At 40.2% G+C, this 27,038-nt stretch overlaps 1 protein-coding gene across 2 annotated transcripts in view; it reads left to right on the top strand.

Annotated features, from left to right (window-relative positions):
• LOC140729171 (leucine-rich repeat and immunoglobulin-like domain-containing nogo receptor-interacting protein 2) overlaps positions 1–27,038 on the top strand; it is a 777,920-nt gene that overhangs the window by 580,597 nt on the left and 170,285 nt on the right. For both annotated transcript variants that reach the window (XM_073048639.1, XM_073048640.1), the window contains exon 3: positions 1,197–1,332. In XM_073048639.1, the coding sequence (XP_072904740.1) occupies positions 1,216–1,332 (117 nt within the window). In that variant the 5' untranslated portion in view covers positions 1,197–1,215. The remainder of the gene's footprint in view (positions 1–1,196; positions 1,333–27,038) is intronic.

The following is a 27,038-nucleotide window of genomic DNA, read 5'->3' as shown; positions in this document are numbered from 1 at the left end:
CCATCTTAATGAAGAATTCCACCATATTATGGTCACTCTTACCCAAGGGGCCTCGCACGACAAGATTGCTAACTAACCCTTCCTCATTGCTCAATACCCAATCTAGAATGGCCTGCTCTCTAGTTGGTTCCTCAACATGTTGGTTCAGAAAACCATACCGCATACGTTCCAAGAAATCCTCTTCCTCAGCTCCCTTACCAATTTGGTTCATCCAATCTATATGTAGATTGAAGTCACCCATTATAACTACTGTTCCTTTATTGCACGTATTTATAATTTCTTGTTTAATGCCATCCCCAACCTCACTGCTACTGTTAGGTGGACTGTACACAACTCCAACCAGCGTTTTCTGCCCCTTAGTGTTATGCAGCTCTACCCATATCAATTCTACATCCTCCAGGCTAATGTCTTTCCTTTCTATTGCATTAATCTCCTCTCTAACCAGCAATGCTACCCCACCTCCTTTTCTTTCCTGTCTATCCCTCCTGAATATTGAATATCCCTGGATGTTGCTCCCATCTTTGGTCACCCTGGAGACATGTCTCTGTGATCCCAACTATATCATATTCATTAATAACTATCTGCACATTCAATTCATCCACCTTGTTACGAATGCTCCTTGCATTGACACACAAAGCCTTCAGGCTTGTTTTTACAACACTCTTAGCCCTTATGCAATTATGTTGAAAAGTGGCCCTTTTAGCTTTTTGCCCTGGATTTGCCTGCCTGCCACTTTTACTTTTCACCTTACTACTCTTTGCTTCTATCCTCATTTTACACCCCTCTGTCTCTCTGCACTTGTACCCATCCCCCTTTTCCAACTTGTGTTGTCTTCAAAGTAGTAGTTTTCTTCAGCTTCTGTTTAGGAGGCATATGTTAAGACAATCTTGAATAGTTTATAAGTAGTTTTTAAAAAGTATTTACTAACTTTTCTTCACTTAAACTTTATTTTACTGTTTTTTTACGGGAGAGCTGATTTCCACATCTCAATCCTACGTCATCACGTGACATCCCCCATTAAACCTGATTCTGAGTCTGATTGTGATACTGGTTCTACCATGTTGCTGTTTGTATGGTTTTGATGAATGAAATATTGGTGCACACTTCTGAACACCTTTTAGAGACATTCTGCAACCTTGAGTGATGCACTATAAATGTAAGTTGCTCATCACAATCCTTTTCTGTTCTCTCTCTAGGTAAGAGCAAATTAGAGTTATGTTATGGGGGCTGGGGCATAATCACACTCTTCAGTGCTGGTGCAACAATTTTATAACAAGGAGAATTATCAACCAGGACATCTTTCAACAAATGTGCAAGAGTAACATCATGAAGGTAAACTTTTCATTTTGGCTGTACTTTTGGATTTTAAAGAAACATGTAAAGGAAATGTGCAAGAACAGTGGAGTGGATGGGAACCATCACCTGTGATCTAATTCAAAAGCAGAACAGGTTCACGGGCCTGAATTGTTTACTTTTTGCTTCTCATGCTTGGTGGGTAACTTTGCAGTCTTTGGAAAGAAATCAAGTCTCTAATACTCAAAGAGGACCTGTCTTTATGGAGAGGCAGAGATGAGGCTATGTATCAGTAAATATGAAACTTGGAAATAAGAGTATATGAGGGGAAAGATCCTGTTGAAATTAACAAATGAACAACAGCTGACCAGCAGTCATCAACTACAATGTAATACTGACAATGGTGCCCAACAGCTGAGATGATTGGGGATTGAAGAGGGTAACCAAATAAAATCTGAAGTCTGCCAGGAGGTTTGATGCAGAGCTTGGGTTAATGCTGTAGAGTTTTGGAGACTCCAGAGATCATAGCAGAGATGAAATTTGGAGATTACCTGAGCTGAAGAAGTGTGGAATATTATGCCAGATTTGCCTGAATGAACAGGAGTTGCATGCATGCTCTTCCTGGTCAAGAACACAATAGTTTGCTGTTTTTGAATGGTTACCTTCAGCGGCATGGTTTACTGAGCCTTTGCTGTCCATATCTGGATGTTGCATTGAAACAATGGCTGGAATCTGAGGTTCAGCAGTTGTACAAAGTAGTTATCATCACTGTCTAGCCTCTTCAAAGTAACTCCATACAGTCTCCAAACTAAAAAAATAGACAGTTGAACTGCACTGGGATCACATTGCTGCTGTTGTTAATATTGAAATTCCACTTATTCTCCCCACTCTAACCAACCCTATTATTAGGGGAAGGCTTAATCACAGAGGCCAATGTGCCAGCATTCAACCTGACCAGATTAGCCAGTCATTCAATATTCCAGTTAGTTGTGGCATTTTGTTCCATGACTCTTTTTACTTTAAATATGTGATTGTAGTTCAAAAGTACTTAACAATGGATAGGAGGCTTTTTGTTTCATGTTTTTAAATAGTTTAAGGGCCGTTTGTCTCAAAATGCCTACTTGTTATCTTGTTCCATTATTTGAAGCAATAAAATTAGTCGTCAAAATTGTAAGCCAAAATCTATGGATTGGCACTTATGTTCTAGTCTGAATGGCATTTCAAAATATGGGAAGATACAAAAGTTAATTTTATTTTTTGACTAACACTGTGTAAATGACAGCTATCTAGCTGTATTTTCCATTCTGATAGGATTGAAAAGCTACAGACGATTGGAGAAAAAAGATGTACATATTTGTTCTTGAGTAGGTATAAAAGAGAGATTCACAAAGAAGTTCTCAGAAATATAAAGCCAGATCTCTGATTTGACTGTGCACAATTTATCCAGCAACAGTTAATTCATATCACTACTAAAGGTTTTAATGGAATAGACACAGAGGATCTGTGATGCAGGTACCCCGGAATTTAGTATGAAACTACCAAGGACCAATGTAGCGTTGTGCACTAACCCAACAACTTGTGTGCACTACAGATCTTCAGCATCAACATTTGTAAAAAAAGTGTATGATAGTCTGATTTATGGCCTATACAATAGGGAAATCATAGAGGAACAGTTTCAGAAGTTGAGGAGCCAAATGGAGGAGGACTAAATTAGTAAAAAGAGAGCAAATCAACAGTCTGGTATTACAAATCATGAAGAAGATGCCGATGGATATAGGGCATAATTATCAGAGAAGGTGACTGCATCAGGCCATAAGGAATGTGAGAAGATTGGGAGAGAGGATTGATGTGAAGATCAAGGGAAGGGTGCAATGAGATTGGAGTGCATCTGTGACCTTTTGACTTAGAGGTGAGTGTGCAACTACTGAGTGTTGTTGACAGTTCTTTACATTTCGTGTGTCACGGGCCATGAGTTGCCATGAGAACCCACCATAAGCAAGTAAATAATGAAACATTGTCAAGGGTGATACTGTGTGTTCCTCAGGTTTTAGAACAGATGTTTCGTTTATAATCATGGGAGTGGGATGTAATTATGGTGGGAGCAGAGTGCCCTGTGATTCAAAATACAATTTGTTACTGCCCATTACCTAACATAACATGACCCAGAGACTACAAAATTGAAAGGAGTATTTTCTTTGTTTAGCGTTAAACAAAATCTTATACATTCTTATAAGTGTTCTTTTTTCAGAGGATATGGTAAGCTGAAGAGAAATCTATCAAGGTCTAGCATAAGTTCAAGACAACTAGACATGTTGTATCAAGTAGAAGCAAAAATTTTAGCAGATTTTTACATTGTGTGAGAACTTTCACTGTGCTGGTATACAGCTCTCTCATGATGTCAGAGAGGGGAAAGGCAGGGAGTGGGGGAGAGAGCAGCGTGTGAGACTGGGGTGAGGGCAGGGGGAGGGAGAGAGAGAAGGCGCGAGGGGGAGAGAGAGGAGGAGAGAGAAAGACAGCATGTGGGGACAGAGAGATCATGTGAAGGGGAGAGAGAGTGCAAGGTGGTGAGAGAGAGTATGAGAGGGAGAGAGAGCGCGTGAGGGGGAAAGAGAGAGAACATTCAAGGGAGAGAGAGAACGCTAGGGAGAGGGAGAGTGAGCATGAGGGAGAGAGAGTGAGGGAGAGATAGAGAATGCACAAGGGAGAAAGGAGCAAGTGCAAGGGAGAGAGAGAGTAAACATGAGGAGGAGAAAGGGAGAGCAAGGGAGAAGGGGGAGAGTGCGAGGAAGAGAGAGCTGTGCAAAGGAGAGGAAGATAGAGCATGCAAGGGGGAGAGAGATAGCACTGGGAGTGCATGAGAGAGAGAGAGAGCATGTGGGGAGACACAGATTGCAAGGGAGATAGAGAGAGAGTGTGAGGGAGATGGAGAGAGAGTGTGAGGCAGAGAGAGCGAAAGCGTGTGAGTGACAGAAAGCAAGGGTAAGTGAGAGAGTGCAAAGGAGAGACAGAGAGCATGTGGGAGAGAGAGAAAGAGAGAGTGAGGGAGAGAGCATGAGGCAGAGAGACAGAGCCTGAGGGAGAAAGAGAGCATATGATGAGGAGAGAGAATGTGAGGGACAGCAAGACAGAGTGAGAGAGAGCGCAAGGCTGAGCGGAGGGAGAGAGAGAGTGCATGAGGGAGAGAGAGAGTATGCGAGGGAGAGCATGAGGGAGTGTAAGAGAGAGCGAGAGAGAGTGAGAAAGAGAGTGAGCATGAGGGAGAGATAGATAATCTCACAATATCTAGAGGTCTGGCCCACCATGGTATCAGCCAAACTTATTTCCCTGAAAGCAATTCTTCTTTGAAGTGGTGGTGAGGCTGCGGGAGGGAAGTATAATGTTGTCAATGCTGAGCAAAAGTAAAGTCTCTGTGGTTCAGTGCCATTGGGCTGGCTTGAAGTTGATCTTGAGTAATGGAAATGATAAATTACCAGACCTTTCAGATGCCACAGGAGAACCATTTATCACAATGGTGTGAAAATCTGAAGATTGCACTCTGAGTCCCAGTTTTGCAACTAATCATTATTGCCTAGCCACAAACCTTCTGGCCCAGTTTGAAATCCATGCAGCTTGGGTATTAACTGCCAAATGAAGCTAGTGTTAAAGAAATATTATAAATGAACAAATATAACGTTGTTCCATTTTCCAAAGTCAGGAGCTAAATTTAGTAGATAGTCATTAACGAATCCAGTGAAGATATAGTAGAAGAATTCAGAAGGTCGTAAGAAAGTTGAATTCACTTCATTAGGAAGTATTTGAAGTGAAGTTTTATGGAGGTCTGGAAGGGAAGGGTGGAAAGCACATGAAAGAAAATAAAAGAGCTGATACATTGACGATATTATATGCCCCCTCTTTTGCTCTTACCTTGGCTGGGAGTTCCCTTGTTAGTCATGATTGCCTCATCCTCCCTTTAGAGTACTACTTTTTCTTTGGTAGATATCTATCCTGCACCATTTGAATTGCTCCCAGAAACTTATTGCTGTTATGCCATCATCCCTACTAGTATTTCCTTCTAATCAACTTGGCCAGCTTCTCTTTCCCCTCTGTAGTCCCCTTTGCTCCATTGTAATACTGATGCATCTGATTTTAACGCCTCCCTCTCAAATTGCAAGGTGATTGCATATTATGATCATTGGAGCCTAAGGGTTCCTTTACCTTAAGCTTTCTAATTAAATCTGGTTCATTACACAATGTCAATGGAAAATTGCCTTTTCCTTAATTGCCTTTTCATCAGACTCTAATCTAAAAAGCCATTACATATGCATTCTACAAATTTCTTCTCCTGGGCTCCAGCACCAACCTAATTTCTGTAGTCCTTCTGCAAATCAAAATACCCCATGACCATTGTAATATTTCCCTTTTTACATGCCTTTTCTATCTTCCATTGTAATTTGCATCTTATATCTTGGCTATTGTATGGAGGCCTACATAAAACTCCTATCAAAGACTTTTAACTCTTGTAGTTTCTTAACTCTACCCACATGGATGCTACGTCTTCTGATCCTATGTCATTTCTTTCTGAAGATTTGATTTCACTTTTTAACTCTTCACTCTTCATATCTTTCCTTTCCATTTATATTATACACGCTTTTCAAAGTGTCAAACCCATCTCCGCTCGGAAAAAGCAATGCAACGGACTTTTAACACCATAAAAAAAAAGAGAATTGTTTGTTATGTCTTCCCTCTTGCTGTGAATCGGAGACACCTCTTTCTTCTCTTATTAGGGAAAGAGAGAGCCTGTGGTATGTCAAATATCGGGTGAATAAGTAGTGTCTGGGGTACTGCAAGTCTGTGTCTTTATTGATGCTTTGCTGCACACTTGAGTGCTTGATGGGGGTGCCAATGCTTTTTTTTCTGGTGAGCGAGGGGGATGATTGATTTGCTGCTGCTTATGTGTGGGATGGGGAGCTGGGGGGACTTCAAGGTTGTAACATTTAACTGTAATTTATTTCTTAGGGGACTCCTCTGTTACAGAATCAGACAGAATCTGTTTTTGTGGATGGTTAGCATTCATTTCAAGAGGTCTAGAATACAAGAGCAAGGATGTGATGCTGAGGCTTTATAAGGCATTGGTGAGGACCCACCTTGAGCATTGTGAACAGTTTTTGGCCCCTCATCCTAGAAAAGATGTGCTGGCATTGGAGATGGTCCAGAGGAGGTTCACAAGGATGATTCTAGGAATGAAAGGGTTATCAGATGAGGAAACTTTGATGGCTTTTGGTCTGTACTTGCTGGAATTCAGAAGGATTGATGAGGATCTCATTGAAACCTTTGGAATGTTAAAAGGGCTTGACAGAGTAGATGTGGAAAGGATATTTCCCATAGTGGGAGAGTCTAAGACAAGAGGGCATAGCCTCAGGATAGAGGGGCGCCCTTTCAAAACAGAGATTCAGAGGAATTTCGTTAGCAAAAGGGTGGGAAATTTGTGGAATTTGTTGCCACATGCAGCTGTGGAGGTCAAGGCGTTGAGTATATTCAAGGCAGAGATTGATAGGTTCTTGATTGGACATGGCATCAAAGATTATGGGGAGAAGGCAGGGAACTGGAGTTGAGGATGAGAATAAAAAGGGATCAGCCATGATTGAATGGTGGAGCAGACTCAATGCGCCAGATGGCCTAATTCTATTCTATGTCTTATGGTCTTACAAGATCATTTCGTTCTTCTCTGTCTTATGACAGTGCTTCTGAGAACTAGACTATCCTTGTACATTAATTGTTTTGCATTAAATCATTCTGTACCTGTGTTTTTGAGAGCAGAGGACATTCTCACAGCTGCTTTTGGCCTTGTTGTATTCTGGTGTTTTGAGCTGCAGAAATCAGTGTTCTAAACCATAATGCCCCAGGCCTAATGTATCAAAACAATGAAACAATATTCAATTTCCTCTAAGAAGGCCTTTTGTAATTTAACCTAATTTTCTGTATTCATTTTAAGTGCTTTAACAGCAAAAAGTCTAGATGTTCAATTCAGTGGGATGGCATTCCATCGATTTGAACCTGCAGCAAGTATTTTTTTTTTACTTTGCTGTTAGGGTTGCTGTCAGAAATTCTCCTGTAGCTACTCAAAATAAAAGTAATCATGGAATAGCAAAGCAGGTTGTAAAATGCTCAATTGTGATTCTAATTCTGTTTAACTTTTTCGAGAAAGCAAGATAAACAGAAGGCCTTTATACAAAGAAAGATATAAATAAATATGCTAAACACGCTTTGGAAGCAAAAAAAATAGTATTATTTTGAAAATATTTTAAATTTGGAAATTATGTGCGTGTGTGAGAGAGAGCGTGTGTGCTGGCTGTGGGTTGATGTTCAACAGGTATGTCAGCATTTCTTGGGAGAAATAAAGTTAACGTTTCAAGTTGATGTTATTCTATTAGACTGTTTTGGCACCATGCCCAAATATAAGCCATCCTTATAAAAATCAGAATCATTAAATATCAGGTTTTTTTTGCTACATTCTGATATCCACACTTCTAGCCATGACCAGTCTCTCCTCCTAAATTTGCCCGTAGTTCCTTGCCTCTGAAACATATGTTGCTTAGCGACAAATATTTCCAGCTTTTCTTTCTTGACTTTAAATTTCAAATACCTGTGGATAAAGGTGTTTTTTTTTATCAAGGCTCAGTAATGAATTTGTCATATTGCACTGTTAAAAACACATATTTTATTGAGCAACAATTAATATTCTCTAGTGTTTTGCAATCAGAAAATGTGGGAAAAACAGTTCCAATAAAATTGTTGAATCAATGTCAATTATCCGTGGACATTTTCAACAATATATTTTTTCTGCAACATTGATACTTCTATTTTAAGCTGCATTTGTGTAGGTTCTAGAGGTTTCTATCAGTTTCACATTGTAATGACGGTAACTGCTGACAGTTTCCCCAGGATTACAATTGCAAATCTCAGGCCAATAATTCCAATAACACACCGAGTTGTTTCCAAAATATTCCTTAATTTTGCTTGAACTTTCCTGCAGAGTACAATTTACATAATGCAATAATGCAGCTGAAAGATTAACAATACCAAAGGGACCTGTTATATTGCCAAATGTTGCAGCAATGGTTTATTATATAATTAAGGTTCGATGTTTCATAAAGTCATCAGGTTTATCAGCAAATAATCTCATTCAACAAAAAAAACCTTTTGTTTAAAATGTGATTGGGGAGATTTTTTTTAATAAAACATACCAGGAACATTGGGTGGTTTCCTTTTAAGCATCCAACAGAATAAACAATAACATTTTAACATATCTCCATGGGAGCTGTGTGTTGGTTTAATAGGTTACTTAATGAAGTCATTAGATGCACATTCAGTTGAATTCCTTGTCATGTTTCTTGTGGGTAGAAACAAAATAAATTTATGGACTCTTCACTGTGTAAGGGGTACTTGAGGGAGACATGACCTCATAAAAGGACACATGCTTTTACTGTACAGTTCATTATAAAGATAGAGTTTTGCAGCTATGTACTGTATTATTCCATGCAACACAGCCTGCCTGCCCCGTTGAGGTACAACAGGAGACAGCAAAGTCCAGAGGTAAGGACAACAAGGAGATGGTCACAGGAAGCAGAGGAACAGCTATGGGATTGCTTTGATTCAATGGATTGGGCCATATTCTAGGACTCAGAAGATCTGAACAAATATGCCATGTTTGTCACGGAATGTATACAGTCAGTTGTGGTTGAGTTGTCCCCACAAAATCTTTCTGACTCTTCCCCAACCAGAGGCCTGGATGTACCAAAAGATCCTGCTGAGAATCATATTATTGGCATTCAAGTCTGGCGACCAAGTAAAACAGAAAAGATCCAAGTACAACCTCTGGAAAGCCATCTCACATGTGAAGTGGCAATTCCAGACTAAACTGCTGCTCAGCAGCTGTGGCAGGGCTTGAATGTTATCACCTCCTACAAAGTATAACCAAGTGACATATGTGTCTAAAAGGTTTCACTTCCAGATGAGCTCAATGCCTTTTATGCTCACTTTGACCAACAAAACATGGAGGCACCTTCACGATCTCCCACGAGCCCCGATGACCTTGTTATTTCGGTCTCTGAGGCCAATGTGAGCGCATCCTTTAGGAGGGTTAACCTACGTAAAGCATCTAGTCCAGACTTAGTAACTGGCCAAGTACTGAAGGCTTGTGCTAATCAACTGGTTGGAATGTTCACTGAGTGTTCACTCAACCCTGGAAGATCTAGACAGTAAAGATGCAGACATCAGGATGCTCTTCATTTACTACAGCTCAGCATTCAGTAGCATCCTCCCCTCAAAACTCTTCAATAAGCTTGAAGACCTGGGCCTCAATACCTCCTTGCACAATTGAATTCTTGATTTCCACACTTGCAGATCCCAGTTAGTTTGGATTGAGAACAATATCTCCTCCACAATTTCAATCAGCACAGATGCACAAATCTGCGTGCTTGGTCCCCTGCTCTACTCACTTTACCCTTTTGATTGTGTGGCTATGCACAGCTACAATGGCATGCTCAAGTTTTGCTGGTGATGTCTTGCCATACAGCAAATCAAAGGTGGTGATGAATCAGCATATAGGAGGGAGACTGAAAATCTGGCTGAGTGATGCCACAACAACAATAATATCTTACTCAATGCCAGCAAGACCAAGCAGCTGATTATTGTTCAGGTGATCTAAGGCCCTGTGAAGAGCCATTGAGATTGCTCCTGCTATAGTTTGAAAATATCCTTGAATAATCCTGCCAGTTGGTTGGCACAAGGTTTCAGAACTTACCAGGTACTCCATCAGGGCCTGCCGCTTTGTGAGGGTTCTCTCTCCTTAAAGACAGCCTAACATTGGCTTCCGAGACAAAGATCACAAGGTCACTGGGTGCAGCAGGGATCTTCATAACAGTAGTTAGTACACCCCCCAACCATCAGTCTCTTGAACCAAAGGGGATAACTTCACTCAACTTCACTTCACCATTGAAATCTTCCCCTGAGCTATGGTCTTACTTTCAAGTATTCTTCATCTCATATTCTTAATATTTATTGCTGACTTATGCACAATTATTCTTTCTTTCTTTTTTGTATTTGCATAGTTTGTATCTTTTCCACAGAGGTTGAACATGCAAGATGGCACGGTCTTTCATTGATTCTATTATGGATTTATTAAGTATGCCAGCAAGAAAATTAATCTCAGGGTTGTATCTGATGACACATATGTACTTCAATAAAATTACTTTGAACTTTGATATCTTTAACCTCTTGGTTTGTCAGTCTGGTACCCATTTACAGACCACAGTCAGTTCAGATTGGCAACATCTTCTCCACGATCACTATCAGCACAGGTGCACCGCAAGGCTGCATGCTTAGCTCACCACTCTGCTTTCTCTATTCTTATGACTGTGAGGCTAAGTACAGCTCCAGTTCCAAACTTAAGTTTGCTGGTGACACCACTGTTATTGGCCAAATCAAAGAAGGTGAAGAATTAGCACTTAGGAGGAAGGTTGAAAACCTGGCTGAGTGCAGCCAAAATACTCTCCTCTCACTCTCTCTCTCAATGTCAGCAAAACAAAAGAGCTGATTGTGAACTACAGGAGGAGGAAACCGAAGGTCCATGAAACAGTCCTCATCAGAGGATCAGAGGTGGAGCATGTCAGCACTTTAAATTCCTCTTTGTTGTTATTGCAGAGGATCTGTCCTGGGTCCAGCATGCAAGTGCCATTATAAAGAAGCCATGGCAGTGCCTCTACTTACTTAGAACTTTGCGAAGGTTTGGCAAGTCACTTAAAACTTTAACAAACTTCTATAGATGTGCGGTGAACAGTATACTGACTGTTTTAATCATGGGCTGGTATGGAAACACTAATGCCCTTAAATAGAAAAGCCTGCAGAATGTAATAGATACAGACCAGTCCATCATAGGGAAGGCACACCCCACCACTGGCACATCTATAAGGTGTGCTCTCACTGGGAAGCAGCATCCATTATCAAAGACCCCAGCAATCCAGGACATGTTCTCTTCCTGCTGCGGTTAGGAAGAAGGTACAGGAGCATCTGGTCCCACACAATCAGGTTCAGGAATAGTTATTACCCCTCAACCATCAGGCTCTTGAACCAGAGGGAATAACTTCTCTCATCCCAGCACTGAACCAATTCTACAACCTATGGACTCTCTTATAATGACCCTGCAACTTGTGTTCTTGATTTTTTTTTATTTTTTTTATTTGCACAATTTGTTGTCTTATACACATTGGTTGGCTGTCCATATTTACTGCGTGCAATTTTTAAATTAATTCTATTGTGTTTCTTTGTATTCACTGTTAATGCCGGCAAAAAAAAAAAGAATCTAATGGTGGTATATGGTGACTTTGAACAAGTATGATAGCATACAAAAAAAAAGAAACTTACATATGTAAGATGAAACCATTGAAATGTAATGTATTCTTAAGGGGCTTTATTTCCCTGAGCTGAGATATCAAAAAACCAGGAGTCAAAGGCTCTGAGTAAAGTTCACAATCCCCTCAACCTTCATACTATTGATGTAGACAGAGGAACTCCTTTCAAGTCAATCACATTTGAATAGCACTGGAGTTGATTTTACTTGGAAGTTTAAACCTGTGGTTGCATTAAATTGTTCAAACTTTGTGTTCTGCTGGCAGGAATCTGAGGCTCTTATCAAGCTCAGCTACAGTTTGAACTTCTCATTTGTAGTTGTCAATTTGGGCTTCGCCTACAGCAGAATATGGCAAACTCAGTGTTCTGAACTAAACTAACATGATCCTCCCACCCCTAACCCACACAATTCTTTGTCATTGCACGAGGAAACAGCGAAAAATTCCGAGGTCATAAGATTTAGGCTGGAGAAAGCATGTAATATAGGAAAACTCATTTTAAAAAGGCAGTGATTAAATATGATTACATGAAAAGTTGTCTCGACAAACCTAAAATGCATTTTATGAATCAGAAGCAATCTGAAATCTAAATAAAATGCAAAGTTTAATCAAACTACTGAACCATAATGGAGTATTCTGCAAGCATCAATGAAATGAAAAATTCCTTTCAGTTTCACACATTATTCTTGTCTATCATCAAACAAGATAAAATAATTTTGATCTGTTTTAAATTGGAGCATTACACTGTTCCTGCTGGAGGATTAGATACAAATCCCTGCATGAACAAGCAGAGCCTGAGAATGAAGTTAAATTCAATGCACACACTTAATATTTGCAACTGTGTCTAGGATTTTTCAGACAGTACCAGAAAAAGACTGCTGCACTTGCTGATATCTACTGAACAAAATCATTTCTTCATAATTGAACATGGTGATGCTGTGCTGGCAAATCAGTCTGAGATGAGGCAATTCATTTTGTTGAGGATTATCAGTTTCTTTAACTGATTATTTCTCTGTGGGAGGATGCTACAGGCATAAACTTAGTTAGCTTTGGAAATAAATCCGGAATATAAAGATTAAAGTGGAAATCAAGTAGTCTAATTCAGCCTAAATGTAAGCTTATAGATAATCAAGGCCATTAGCTCCTTTAATTCACTAAATGTTTTGGTGTGCCCATTTATTGGAGGTCCTTTACAGTGAGGTTTGCATCCTCTGTATGAATAGTTATGTCCTAAGTAATTTTGTATCAGAACATGGAATTGATTGTCATGAAGATAGGATGCTATTACATTGTACAGGCAAGGAAAACAAAAAGCTAGTCACTGTTAATACCTCAGTTACATGTGGTTATGTTGATCTGGCACGTAGAAGGAATATTGAGAGTCATAGGGATTAGGAATGGGAGACCAGGGCTAAAAGTTTAAAGAAGCTTGAAGATGGGAGATTTTGGGGAAAATTTGAAGGCCAAGAGTACAGGATATTGGTAATTGTGCATTCCAGGGTTGGGGCAGAAGAATCTTAAAAGAACGGCAATGATTGGAAGAGTCATTTAAAGGAAGGATCATCACCACCTCTTTCAACACTATTTCCAAGGAAACTGGCCAAGTAAGAGGTCATCAACCAGTGACATTAACTCAAGTTAGCATTGACAAAACTCTCTCTTTTTATTGCAGATTTTGCAGCATCTGCAGCTTTTTGGTTTTGAAACTAAACATATTTTATTCTATATGTATGCCCAGCCACACCTCCAAGTATATCAAGATAAACCAAAAATGGAGGAATAATGTAAAACAGAAGCCAGCTCCCTTATTTGTATATGCGAAATGCTCTTTGCAAAAGTGTTCATGTCTAGGTAAAGGATCCCACTTGCTCATTCTTCCCAATAATCAGAGGTAGCTTGCCATGTATTTGGAGCTTTTGGTACAAGCTTCCTTTGTCCCATGGGAACAGTTTGTCTTGCTTAAAGTTTGCTTTACTCTACCTGAATGTAGACTTGAATAAGAGCTTTTTGCCATTTGCCTGCTTTTGTTGCTGGTCTTCAAACCTTTCTTCATGCAAGTGGCTTTGATGTAGTAGACAAGAAGAAACCATTTCCAGTGGACAATTGTTTGTGAACCAGAGAATACAAATACCAAAAGAACTGAGAAGAAAGTAGGTTTAAATTTACACTGCAGATTGCTGTGATCTGGTATGTTGTATCTGAAAAGGTCATGGAAGCAGCTTTGCAATGTACTTGAAGGTAAGAACAGTGGGAATAATTTAGAAAGCTCTCTAGGAGAATTAGGTTAGATATAATAACTGAATGTGCTGAATGGTTAAGGCTTCTGGATCTGAGCCTTCAGCAATCATCTTTCTCCCCATTTTGCCTAGACTAAGATTGACACAGGAAGTATTTCTACAAGCAGTATCACTCCTGGTGGATTCTGATATGGGCTAAGAGACAAAGAGAGAAGTTTGTGCGCTAAAAGAAACTGAGACATTAATGGCAGCCTATTAAGTTGTTTATGTTTTTGTATGCTAACTAAAAAGCAACTGTAATTTTTTTAGAACAGAATGTTCAACTTGGCAACTATTCAGCATGGTCAGTGGCTACTTAATATATAGTGTCAGTGCCTCCTACAATACTGCATAGCATAGATGGACAGTGGCCAGTTACGTGATGGACAGACATCACCACCTTGCAGAAATTCTTTCAGTTCCCATCTGTGAATGAAGTGCTCACTCCTGTAGAGTGCTTTAACTATGAATATATGCAACTGAATACTTCATGTGCAAGACAAAACTGGAAAATTCCTGCCATGTTCCACAAAATAATGGTTGCTTGGAAGACCACAGTAATGGACACCACTCACAAAATACAGATTCATTGGAAATTTGTGCAGAGAAGTGGCAAATGGAGTTTGATCAAGACAAATGTGAGATACTGAGCTTTAGGAGGTCAAATAGCAGGATCCTAAAGGATATTATTGTATAGAGCGATCTTGAGGTCAAGTCCATAGCTCCCTAAAAGTGGAACACAAATGAATACGGTGTTAAACAAAGTATAAGAGAGACTTGCCTTCATTAGTTGGAGACATAAAGGTATGCGTATACCTTTATGTTGAAGCTGTATAAAACGTTGGTTCAGCCATATTGAAGTAATTCTGGTTACCACATTACAGAAATATTGTGGATGCTTTGGCAGAAGAGGTTTACTGGTAACTTGTCTGGATTGAACTGTATTAGCTATAAGGAGAGGCTGGGCAAACTTGGATTGTTTTCTTTGCTGTGTCAGAGGCTGTGGTCAGAAGACCTGATATAAGTTTATACAAGTATGAGAGGCATTGATAGGGAAGATAGTCATAGTATTTACCCAGGGTGGAAGCATCAAATATTAGAGAGCAGGGCTTTAAGATGTAAACAGGAATGTTTAAAGCAGTCTTGCAAGGGAAGTTTAATACACAGAAAATAAAACACATTGCCAGAAGAGGTAGCAGAGGATATAATAGCAATGACTAAGAGACAGGTGAACAGACAGGGAATAGTGGGATAATAGTGGCATTAAGAAGAGGGATGCCTCACGTCTTAATAAGCTGGTAAGGAAGGCGGGCTCTGTCGTGGGCAAAGTACTGGAGAGTTTAACATCGGTAGCTGAGCGAAGGGCGCTGAGTAGGCTACGGTCAATTATGGAAAACTCTGAACATCCTCTACATAGCACCATCCAGAGACAGAGAAGCAGTTTCAGCGACAGGTTACTATCGATGCAATGCTCCTCAGACAGGATGAAGAGGTCAATACTCCCCAATGCCATTAGGCTTTACAATTCTACCGCCAGGACTTAAGAACTTTTTAAAAGCTATTATTAATGCTTTTTGAGATAGTGATTTAGATGCATATCATATTTTTTTACTGAGTTAAGTATTGTATGTAATTAGTTTTTGCTACAACAAGTGTATGGGACATTGGAAAAAAGTTGAATTTCCCCATGGGGATGAATAAAGTATCTATCTATCTATCTATCTATCTATCTATCTATCTACAGATCATGTGCAAACAGAGAGGATGAGTTTTGTTTGGCTTCGTGGTTATTGCAGACATGATGGGCTGGAAGGCCTGTTCCTGTGCTCTGCTGTTCTGTGATCTATGTGCTAACACATAGAGGTTATACACTGCTTTCCAATGTTATTCTTTCTAGCTTCAATGTTGTCTTTGTTCTGCTGTATTACTTTGTCATTTGCAAAAGTCGCCTTGCTTTTAAATGTAATATCTATTTGGTATGGTTATGCAAAGAGTCTGGAATTCCACTGGTTAATGCAACTGATTTGCAAGACTTGTGTTGCAGAGGTGGATGCATTCAGTTTCATTAGTTAAAGCTTGGAACTGATACTCAAGTTATTAATTGGGGAAGGGAGGCAATGTGCCTTTGAGATTCCCTGTGATCTACCGAAATGATGCAACCTGATCTGATAATTTCCTTCAGATAGTAGTGATGCACCATCAATAACTCACTCTGAGACGTAAGAAGCGAGGTATCGGCTTTTATTGACTAGAAGAATGAACAACACTACATCCTGGGAAATGAGGCCGGGCATCAGGCCTCAATCGCCTTTATACAGGGGTCTGTGGGCGGAGCCACAGGAGCAGCCCAGACAGGTATATGTAGTTCACCACAAGTAGCATAAAGCAAATAGAATGGAGGTATCAGCCAGTTATACAGTACACGTGAAATTCATCCCAGTGAAATCCTTGTTCTGTTGCTAAAAGAGTACATTTAGCCAATGATTAATTTCATACCTTATCACTTCCCACAACACAACTTTGTTTCTGTTCATAAAATAGATTTGAAGTTAAACCATTTCTGATCCCTGGTGACCAAAATGCAAGTTAATTCAAATGTTTTATCTTTCAGTGCTTAATGTTGCAATTAAAACACAGGCTGCAGACATTATAACTTATGATTGGTTACGGAGAGGTATTGACTCAATAAAATATAGTTGAAGAAACATATAAAATAATTCGAAGCCCTAAGTGTATTATAGGAGTATTTCATTGAAATGAAACTGAGATTGGTTAGGGCTATTGAGATTTATTAATTATTCACCAGCAGAGAGATGCACATTAATTCTTGCCTAGGGTTGATGGATTAGACAGTCCAGTATGGCCTTTTTTTACCTCAAAGTATCATCATAATGAGAGCTATGCTACTTTCATTTCTATAAAGATTAACTATAGTATATTGATTTCAGATCTATCACTATTTGGAGGCAATCCCTACTGGGGCAGCATGGTAGTGTAGGGCAAGCACAACAGCGTAGCAGTTAGTACTATCACTTTACAACATCAGCAATCACCGATCAGGGTTAGATTCCCATGTTTATCTGTTAAGGAGTTAATATGTGCTCCCCATGACTGCATGGGTTTCTTCCCACATTCCAAAGATATATGGATTAGGGTTAGTAAGTTGTGGGTATGCTATATTTGCTTTGGAAGCATGGCAACACTTCTAGATGGCTCCCAGCACAATCTTTGATGATTTGATTTAATGTCAACAATGCATTTCATTATGTTTTATTGCATATGTGACAAATAAAGCTAATTTTTTCTTTCTTCCTTGGGCTCAAATAGGACTTAAATCTACTCTTCATAGTGCAATTTTGTGCACTTTAATGTGTCTAATAAAATCACTGTGGGAAAGGCAGACTTTTCTATAGATGGAGAGCAGCCAGGTAGATTTTTAATCTGAGGTAGTGCTCTCCTTCCACTGGTAATGCTGTGACACTCTATGTTTCACTCCCTTAAGACAGCCCAAGCTCTCAGCTGCAGACAATCTCAATACCCCTTCCCATTCTCATGTTGACCAATCCACCTTTGGCCTTCTCTTTTGCCAGGAGGAAATGAAGCCTAAATTCAGCTGGGTTATATTCTACCTGGGTAGTCCTGGATGATTTGAATATTGAGTTTTCTAATGTTAGGTAACTGATTTATCTGCCTACCCTCTTCTGATCCTCCCATACTCCTTCCATCTTTGTCCTTTTTCCCTCACAGCCCAGCCCTCTTCACCCATAATGGTCTCCATTACCAAACCCTTTACTTGCCAGAGTTTAACACAGGTGGCACTCTGTATTCCCACTTATCACCCTCCAGCAGCAGTGTTTTGTTCTCACACTCCCCTCCCCCCACCTTGCTTCATCAGCTTTTTCTCTTCTTTTCCTCTCCCATTATGTCTGCCCGTATCTCTCATTCAACACATACACAATGACAGAAATGAACTATGATGTCTCAATCCTGATGAACGGTGTCAGCCTAAAATGTGAACTGCTCCTTTCCCTCCACAGGTACTGCCTGGGTCACAGACTTCCTTCAGTATTTTGTGTATATTGACTTACAGCATCTGCAGAATCTTGTGTGTTTCTATCTTCCACTGTCTTCCAGCTCCACCCCTGCACACCTACCCTGCTAGCACAAACAACCTGTCATCTTACACCCCTCCTCAGTTGGCCAAATCCATTGGAATCCTTCCTCACCACTCCTCATCTTTATACTGGCCATCCAACTCCACACTCTGTCCTGATGCAGGATTTCGACCAGAGACATCGACAATTCTTTCCTCCCACAAATGCTGCATGATCTGCTTAGTCCTTTCAGCAGATTGCTTCCTGCTTTGATCCATGGTTATGAATAGCTTCAGGCATGAATTTAAAGAGGCCCAGTATAATCCAGACACTATCTTTACAGAAGCACTACACCTCCTCCACTTAGAGAAGTCATGAACCAGAAATTTCCCTGAGTTAGTGGGGATGTTGAATAGCCCCAAGGGCTTTACTTGATTGGATGCAAAGTGTTGAAAATACTGACTATACTATCAGAGGAATTATACCAAACTTCTCTCTCACCACACATAGAAACATAGAAATGTACAGCACATTACAGGCCCTACTGAATGGCCCTCTATTTTTCTAAGTTCCATGTAACAGTCTCTTAAAAGACCCTATTGTATCTACTTCTACCACTGTTGCTGGAAGTGCACTCCACGCACCCACCATTCACCTGTGTGAAAAACTTATCTCTGACATCCTCCTTGTACCTACTTCCAAGCTATGCCCCCTCATGTTAGCCATTTCAGCCCTGGGAAAAAGCCTCTGGTTATCCACATGATCAATACCTATCATCATCTTATAAATTCTATCAGGTCACCTCTCTTCCTCCATCATTCCAAAGAGAAAAGGCCAAATTCACTCAATCTATTCTCATAAGATATACTCTCCAATCCAGGCAACATCCTTGGAAATCTCCTCTGCACTCTCTCTATATGATCCACATCCTTCCTGTAGTGAGGTGACCAGAACTGAACACAGTACTCCACGTGGGGTCTAACAAAGGTCTTATATAGCTGTAATATTACTTTCTGGCTCTTGAACTCAATCCCATAGTTGATGAAGGCCAACACACTGTACGTCTTCTTAACAACACTGTCAATCTGCGCAGCAGCTTTGAGTGTCCTATGGACATGGACCCCAACATCTCACTAATTCTCAACACTGTCAAGTACCTTACCATTAACATTATATTCTGACTTCATATTTGACCTACCAAAATGAACCACTTCACACTTACCTGTGTTGATCTTCATCTGCAACTTGTTAACTCAGTTCTGCATCTTATTGATATCCCACTGTAACTTCTGACAACCCTCCAAACTACACACAACCCCAACAACTTACATGTTATCAGCAAACCTACTAACCCACCCTTCGTCTTCTTCATCCAAATCATTTTTAAAAATCGCAAAGAGTAGGGTCCCAGAACAGATCCCTGTAGAACACCACTGGTCACTGTCCCACATGCAGAATACAAACCATCTACAACTACCCTTTGCCTTCTGTGGGCAAGCTAGTTCTGGATCCACAAAGCACGTCTGCTTGGATCCTATTCCTGAATACTTTCTGAATGAGCCTGGCATGGGGAACCTTATCAGATGCCTTACTGAAATCCATATATACACTACATCCACTGCTGTACCTTCATCAGTGATTTTTTACATCCTCAAGAAATTCAATCAGGTTTGTAAAACATGACCTGCCCTTGACAAAGCCATGCTGACTATCCCAAATCAGATTATGTCTCTCCAAATGCTCATAAATCCTGCCTCACAGGATATTCTCCAACAATTTGCCCAACACTAAAGTAAGATTCACTGGTCTATAATTTCCTGGGTTATCTCTACTCCCTTTCTTGAACAGGGAAACAACATTTGCAAACTTCCAATCCTCTGGTACTTCCCCCTACCCTATTGATAATGCAAACATCATCACCAGAGGCTCAGCAATCTCCTCCCTCATTTCCCAAAGTACCCTGGGGTATATATCATCTGGTCCTGGTGAGTTATCTAACTTAATACCTTTCAAAAGCTCCAGCACATCCTCATTCTTAATGTCTATACATTCAAGCATTTCAGTCCACTGTAAGTCATCCCCACAATTGCCAAGGTTCTTTACACTGGTGAATACTGAAGCAAAGTATTCATTAAGTATCTCCGTTACCTCCTCTGGTTCCATGCACATAATTCCACTATCACACCTATTCCGACATGGTCCTATTCTCATATGGTTCATCCTCTTGCTCTTCACATACTTGTAGAATCCCTTGGGGTTTTCCTTAATTCTGCTCATCAAGGCCTTCTCCTGACTGCTTCTAGCTCTCCTAATTTCATTTTTGAACTCCTTCCTGGCTCCCTTGTAATTTTCTAGAGCTCTAACATCACCTAGTTTCTTGAACCTTTCATAAGCTTTTCTTTTCTTCTTAATTAGATTTTCTACATCCTTTGCACACCATGGTTCTTTTACCCTAACGACTTTTCCCTGCCTCAATAGAACATACCTATGCAGAACGCCATGCAAATTTTACCTGAACATTTGCCACATTTCTGTCATGCATTTCCTTGAGAATATCTGCTCCCAATTTATGTTCCTAAGTTCCTGCCTGATAGCATCATATTTCCCCCTACAGCAATGAAATGCTATTTAAATGCTACCCCAGCAATGTTATGGAAGACCAAGATGTCTTTTACATTGTGCTATAACATCATGGTTTATGTTTTCTACAGGGAGAGTATTGGTCTCAAAAATCAGGCTTATTATCATTGACATTGAGTAATTTGTTGTTTGTGGCAGCAATGAAATGCAATTCATAAGAATTATAAATTATAAACAAACAAATAAATAAATAGAGAGAAGAGGAATAGTGAGGTAGTATTCAAATCTAATGGTGAAGGGGAAAAAGCTGTTTATAAAATGCTAAGTGCACATCTTCAGGCTCCTGTACCCTCTCCTTGGTAGTAGTATAGTGAGCATGACACCAACATCTACAAACATTAAATTTACCAATCCAAAATTTGTTCTATTGTTACAGTCTGCATTAATACATCCACAGCAAATTTGAAAACTTTTTTGGCATATCAAGTTGAACAAACAAATTAACATTTTGAATACACCAATCACTTTCAGAAAATACGAGTACAGATGCTGGAAGTCTAGAATAAACACAGGAAATGCTGGAAAATAGTCAGCAAGCTAGACTGAATCTATGAAAAGAGTCTTAAGAAATTCCAAAGATTACGATTTCCAGTATTTTCTGCTATTATTTTAGTTACATTCATAATTTCCTTGTTTTATTTTGTTTTAGATTTATGAAATTTCAGCCAAATTCTCATTCCATTTGCATGTGTTAATCTACATTCACCTCTTTGTGAAATGTTGAAAGAAAGATTTTACTTTCCGGTTTCTTTGCTGATACAAATCTTCAACTTGATTGGCTGTTCAGCTGTGTCTGTGTTGCTGAGTCTGATAGATATTTGACAAGAGGCAGCCGATAGAAACTCTCATCAGAAAAAAAGTATACCCACACCACAAAGCTCTTGGAGATTTCTTTTGAGTCCAGCAGCGGCTGTGGTGTTTGCAAGACTGACAGGAGAAACAGTGCCAATGCGATGAAGACTCAGCAGTGTTGGCAGTACATCTGTCATAAATCATTATCATTGAACACTTCTAAGCTGTATATAGAACAGCCAGGCTGTGCAACAGTTCCCACTCCTTATCCCCGTCTTACCCTCCTTACCCTGGATCCAATTGGCCTGTTTCATCAGTCTGCAGCTGCCTACTTTCCTTCTTTTGGATGATTTGCAGACATTTCATTTAATTCCAATAGACCAATGGGAAGAAAACACAAACCATAGTTCACCTCACTCAGAATTTCCATGTTTAACTCAACTAAAAAATTAAGACCATATGTCAAGTGGGCATCATTTTAAATGTTAACAATAATTAGTTTTAACTCTGTAAAGAAACATTAACAGATTAGCGAATCTGTGGAATTCATTGCCACAAATTGTTGTGCAGGCCAAAGTAATTGAGTATATTTAAAACAGAGTTTGACAAGATCTGGATTAGTTAGGTTGAGTCTGTGGTGAGGATTGCAAAAGCATTCATTTCAAGAGGGCTAGAATATAACAGCAAGGATGTAACGTTGAGGCTTTATAAAGCACTAGAGAAGCCTCACTTCGGGAATTGTGAGCAATTTTGTGTCCCTTATCGAAGAAAAACTGTGCTGAAATTGGAGAGGGTTCAAAGGAGCTTCACAAAAATGATTTCAGGATTGAATGGCTTGTCATATGAAGAGTGTTTGATGGTTCTGGGCCTGTGTTCACTAAGATTCAGAAGAATGTTGGGTGATGTCATTGAAACTTATTGAATGGTGAAAGACCTTGATGGAGTGGATGTGAAGAGGATGTTTCCTCTGATGGGAAAGTCTAAGATCAGAGAACACAGACTCAGTATAGAGGGCCATCCTTTTAGAATGGAGATGAGGAGGAATTTCTTTAGTCAGAGAGTAGCGAATCTGTGGAAATCTTTGCCACAGGCAGCTGTGGAGGCCAAGTCTTTATGTATATTTAAGGCAGAGGTTCATAGATTCTTGACTGGTCAGGACATGAAGGGATACAAGGAGAAAGCAGGAGATTGTGACTGAGAGGAAAATTGGATTAGCCGTGATGAAATGGCGGAGTAGAATTGATGGGCCAAATGATCTAATTCTGCTCCCATATCTTGTGGTCTTATGATTTAAGTGGAACAGCCTTTGTGTGAGTGGGCCAGAGGTAGAGTGGGAATTTGAGGCATTGACTCTGTGGTAAACCATGTATATCTGCCTGGACATGCCCCTCTGCTGACTGCTCCTGTGGCTCCTCCCATAGACCCCTGGATAAAGGTGATTGTGTCACTGCTCATCCCACAGTCCAGGGCAGTCATCCGGCATGGACGTGCCCCGTTTTACTGCTAATAAAAGCCTTTCAGTATTTACTCCACTTCCAGTCTTTTGGAGTTATTGATAGTGCATCAGACTCATCCAGGCTTCGGCAAGGAGAGGCGTAGTTTGTAGGTAGATTTTTTTTTCATTATTTATTCTTTCTTTTTTTCTGCACATTTTGGGCAGTGGGGATGCCAGGCAGGATAGTGCAATGTTCCTATTGCGGGATGTGGGAAGGCATGGAGACCTCCAGTGTCCCTGATTATTTCACCTAAATAAAGTGCATCCAGTTGCAGCATCTAATGGAGCATATAAAGGAAATAGAGCTTGAACTGGATGAACTCCAGATCATTTGGGAGGCCATAGGGTTGATAGACAGCACATACAGGGAGGTAGTTACACCTAAAGAGCAGGACACAGACAACTGGGTTAACTTGGAGAGAGAAAGGGGATAGGCAGTGCAGAGTATACCATGGACATTCCCTTCAACAACAGGTGTACTATTGTAAATACTGTTGGGGAGTTGACCTAGCAGAGGAGAACCACAGTGATCAGGTCTCTGGCACTGAATCTGATTCTGTGGCTCAGAAGGGAAGTGAGGGGAGTGGGGAGAGGAAGAGAAGAGGTGAGCTGTAGTGATCAAGGATTCTTGGTTAGGAAAACAGAAAGTAGGTAATGTGGATGAGAATGAGTGGGCGGTGCAAATGTGAAACAATCTGCCAGCCCAAGTGGCGGATACGGATTTGGTTTCAATTTCAACATTTACAGGAAATTTGAATAAGTACAGCGATGGGAGAGGTATAGAAGACTGGTCCAGGTACAGGTCGATGGGCAGTAGTTCAGCAGAGATTGGATGGGCCTCTTTCTGTGGCCCATCCAGTTCTGTAACTCTATGATTATAACTGTAGTCTATCTACCAGTTTACAGTGAGGCAGTAAAGCCTAATGGCAGTACTCAAAGAGGAACAGTTCTGTTGTCTCAGTAAGCAGTCCTTGCACTATCAAATCCAACAAAAAATAAATGTATGATCTGTAAATTATTCATTTACTGTTGGTGGTTTACATCTATGTGCAATTTTGTTGGTGTGACTGATAAAGTAAGAAACATTGCAATTTAAGCCAGCAGTTCATTGGAGAAAAGAATGATGCAATCCCTGAAAGATGTTTTGCCACAAAGCAATCACATATGTTGTGATAACTGGTCTGCTGAAAAGCAGTGAGCCATTGGAATAAATGCTCAATGCTGATAAAAATGTAAGCCTGTACAAGATCAATAAGAATTGAGAGAAATGCACTGTGGCCCACATGATAAGGCACAGGCACACTGAAGAGATGTGGAGTTATCACAAATCACAGGGGAGAAGCTGAGTGATATTTCATACCACCCAGTCTGGAAAAGCACTGACGCCTTGAAATACACCTCAAAGCTTGTTATCATTTAAAATATGAGAGAATTTACTTCCTTGTCTTTTTTCTTTTCATCTTTAATTGCTGCTGTTTTGACCTGTTGCAGTGTTCTGTCTCCTGGCACATCTGAGCAATTTGAGTCTATGGTTTGACCTCTCACCCCACCAGGAGTGCTGGACAGCTAGAGCTCATCTTAATTGTTAGACAGCAAGCCTTTGCTGGCAGGCAGACAACACTCTAGTTTATCACAAGAATAACGATGTAACCTCAGCAGGTTAATACCATAGATCACATGCCAGCATTGTGGGTATTTTCTGACCATCAAGTCACTTTATCCCCATTAAAACTCCTCTGTGGTCTGTAAGTAACGGGCTTCTGGATCAGCTGTGATTGGCTTCAACGCTGTCGACTCACTTCCATGAACTTCAGTTTTGAACTTTATTTGCTTACTTTTATTGTTTGCACAATTTAATTTGTTTTTAGTCCTCTTTGGGTGCTTGACCATCTTTTTTTTCTGCGGCGGCCCGTAAGGAGATGAATCTTAAGGTTGTATACTGTATACACACTTTGATAATAAATGTACTTTGAACTTTCGAACTTTGAAGAGAGGGAGGCAAGTTTTTTTTTGGGGGGGGGGGGCATCCTGGTTGAAGTGTATCCCTCAGCTAGGACCAGCAATAAAGTGCTTCATTGCAGTAAGTGTGAAAAAATTAAGATGTGCTTTACTTTACAAATTCTCCATGTGACTCAGTTTATCTGCTCAAGCAGGAGTTCCCAACCTTTTTTATGCCATGGATCCCTGCACTAGAGCAGCAAACATACATACTTTACAAATTGGCAAGGTAGCAGTTGAGATTGAACACTGAGTGAAGAAAAGAGAAATGGACCTTAAGTCAAGCCAGAAAAACTCAATGGCCAAAGTAGACGTCCAAGGCACTGGTAGTGTTACTGAGTACATCGAGGTAACCCTGCGAGGTGCTGTCTTGTGTGGGTGTGGGAGAGGATCTCTGCCAGAATCAGCAAGACCAGAGGGAATAGCAGAGACTGAGATGTTGTGAGGAACCACCTGTGGGAGGATCTGTACTATTCTTTTGGTGATGCTGATACATTGCATTTAGGAGAACAATTTCAGGTGTGTGTGGGCACTTAGATACCAAATGTTCCAACAGTACAGACATCAGAGTGAAAAGAGTATTATGGTTAATTTCATACCCCAGAAAGTTCAGCCATTAAGTTCAAAAGCTAGTGAAGTAATGGCAGCTTTCGCTGTGCACCTATCCATTTGGAGGGAATTGCATCATAATGATATTCAGACTGAGGGAGGTTGCATGATCAGGTGCACCAATCATTCAACTCATTTGTAGTAAGACTAGAAATGTTCTCAGAAAAAGATAACAATGGAATTTCATGGCAGGGTTAAGAACTTGCCTGAATAAAGAATGCCCAGTTGGAAGATGACAAACTATACTATGAACTAGAGGAGTTCATGTTAACAAGTCTTCTAACATTGCAAACAGCAAATGATATTTGCATTAATAAAGTAGTGTGAAAGATAAGGATTATTTTACTCAAATGCCTTAAAATTATGGAAGCAGGAAAGTGGAACTAGAAATCAGATATTGAGAAGAATGTAAATGAGAATTTGCCTCACTACTACAGCTTTGGCACTCACTTAGACTGGGAGCTGCATGTCTGGGAGCTGCCCTTGTTGAGGTGTTGTAACATCATCTAGAAAGTCTGCCAAACTCCATTCAAAAATGACATGAGAGTCAGGGTATAGCATCTAGCCCCTTGGCTTTACTGCAGACTCAATTTCTTGACAGAGTGAAAAAGGAGTGAAAACATAAGAACATAAGAAGTAAGAGCAGGAGTAGGCCATCTGGCCCATCGAGTCTGTCCTGCCATTCAATATGATCATGGCTAATCTGTCCATAAACTCAGCTCCATCTACCTGCCTTTTCCCCATAACTCTTAATTCCTTTACTATGTAAAAACCTATCTAACTGTTTCTTAAATATATTTAGTGAAGAAGCCTCAACTGCTTCCCTGGGCAGAGAATTCCACAGATCCACCACTCTCTGAAAAAAAAACAGTTTCTCCTCATCTCCATCCTAAATCTTTTCCCCTGAATCTTGAGACAATATCTCCTAGTTCTAGTCTCACCTACCAATGGAAACAACTTTCCTACTTCTATCTTATCTATCCCTTTCAAAATTTTGTATGTTTCTATAAGATCCCCTCTCATTCTTCTGAACTCCAGAGAGTATAGTCCCAGATGACTTAATCTGTCCTCATAGTTTAACCCCTTCATCCCTGGAATCAACCTGGTGAACCTCCTCTGCAATGCCTCCAAAGCCAGTATATCCTTCCTCAAGTATGGAGACAGAACTGCACGCAGTACTCCAGGTGCGGCCTCACCAGTATCCTGTATAGTTGGAGTATGACCTCCCTGCTCTTGAATTCAATCCCCCTAGCGATGAAGGCCAACATTCCATTTGCCTTCTTAACAACCTGTTGTACCTGCAAGCCAACATAAGATGCATATAAAATTAGGCTAAAGGGTAGAAGGGATATGAGGAGAAACTCTTTCACCCAGAGCCTGGAATACACTACCTGACAGAATGGGGGAAGCAGAATCACTGACAGCATTTAAGAAGGGTAGATGAGTACTTTCACTT

This window comes from Hemitrygon akajei, chromosome 6 (assembly GCF_048418815.1).
Source record: "Hemitrygon akajei chromosome 6, sHemAka1.3, whole genome shotgun sequence".
In the NCBI taxonomy this organism is placed as follows: Eukaryota; Metazoa; Chordata; class Chondrichthyes; order Myliobatiformes; family Dasyatidae; genus Hemitrygon; species Hemitrygon akajei.
Note: the sequence above shows the minus strand (reverse complement) of the source record. Positions and strands in the feature narration are given on the sequence as shown.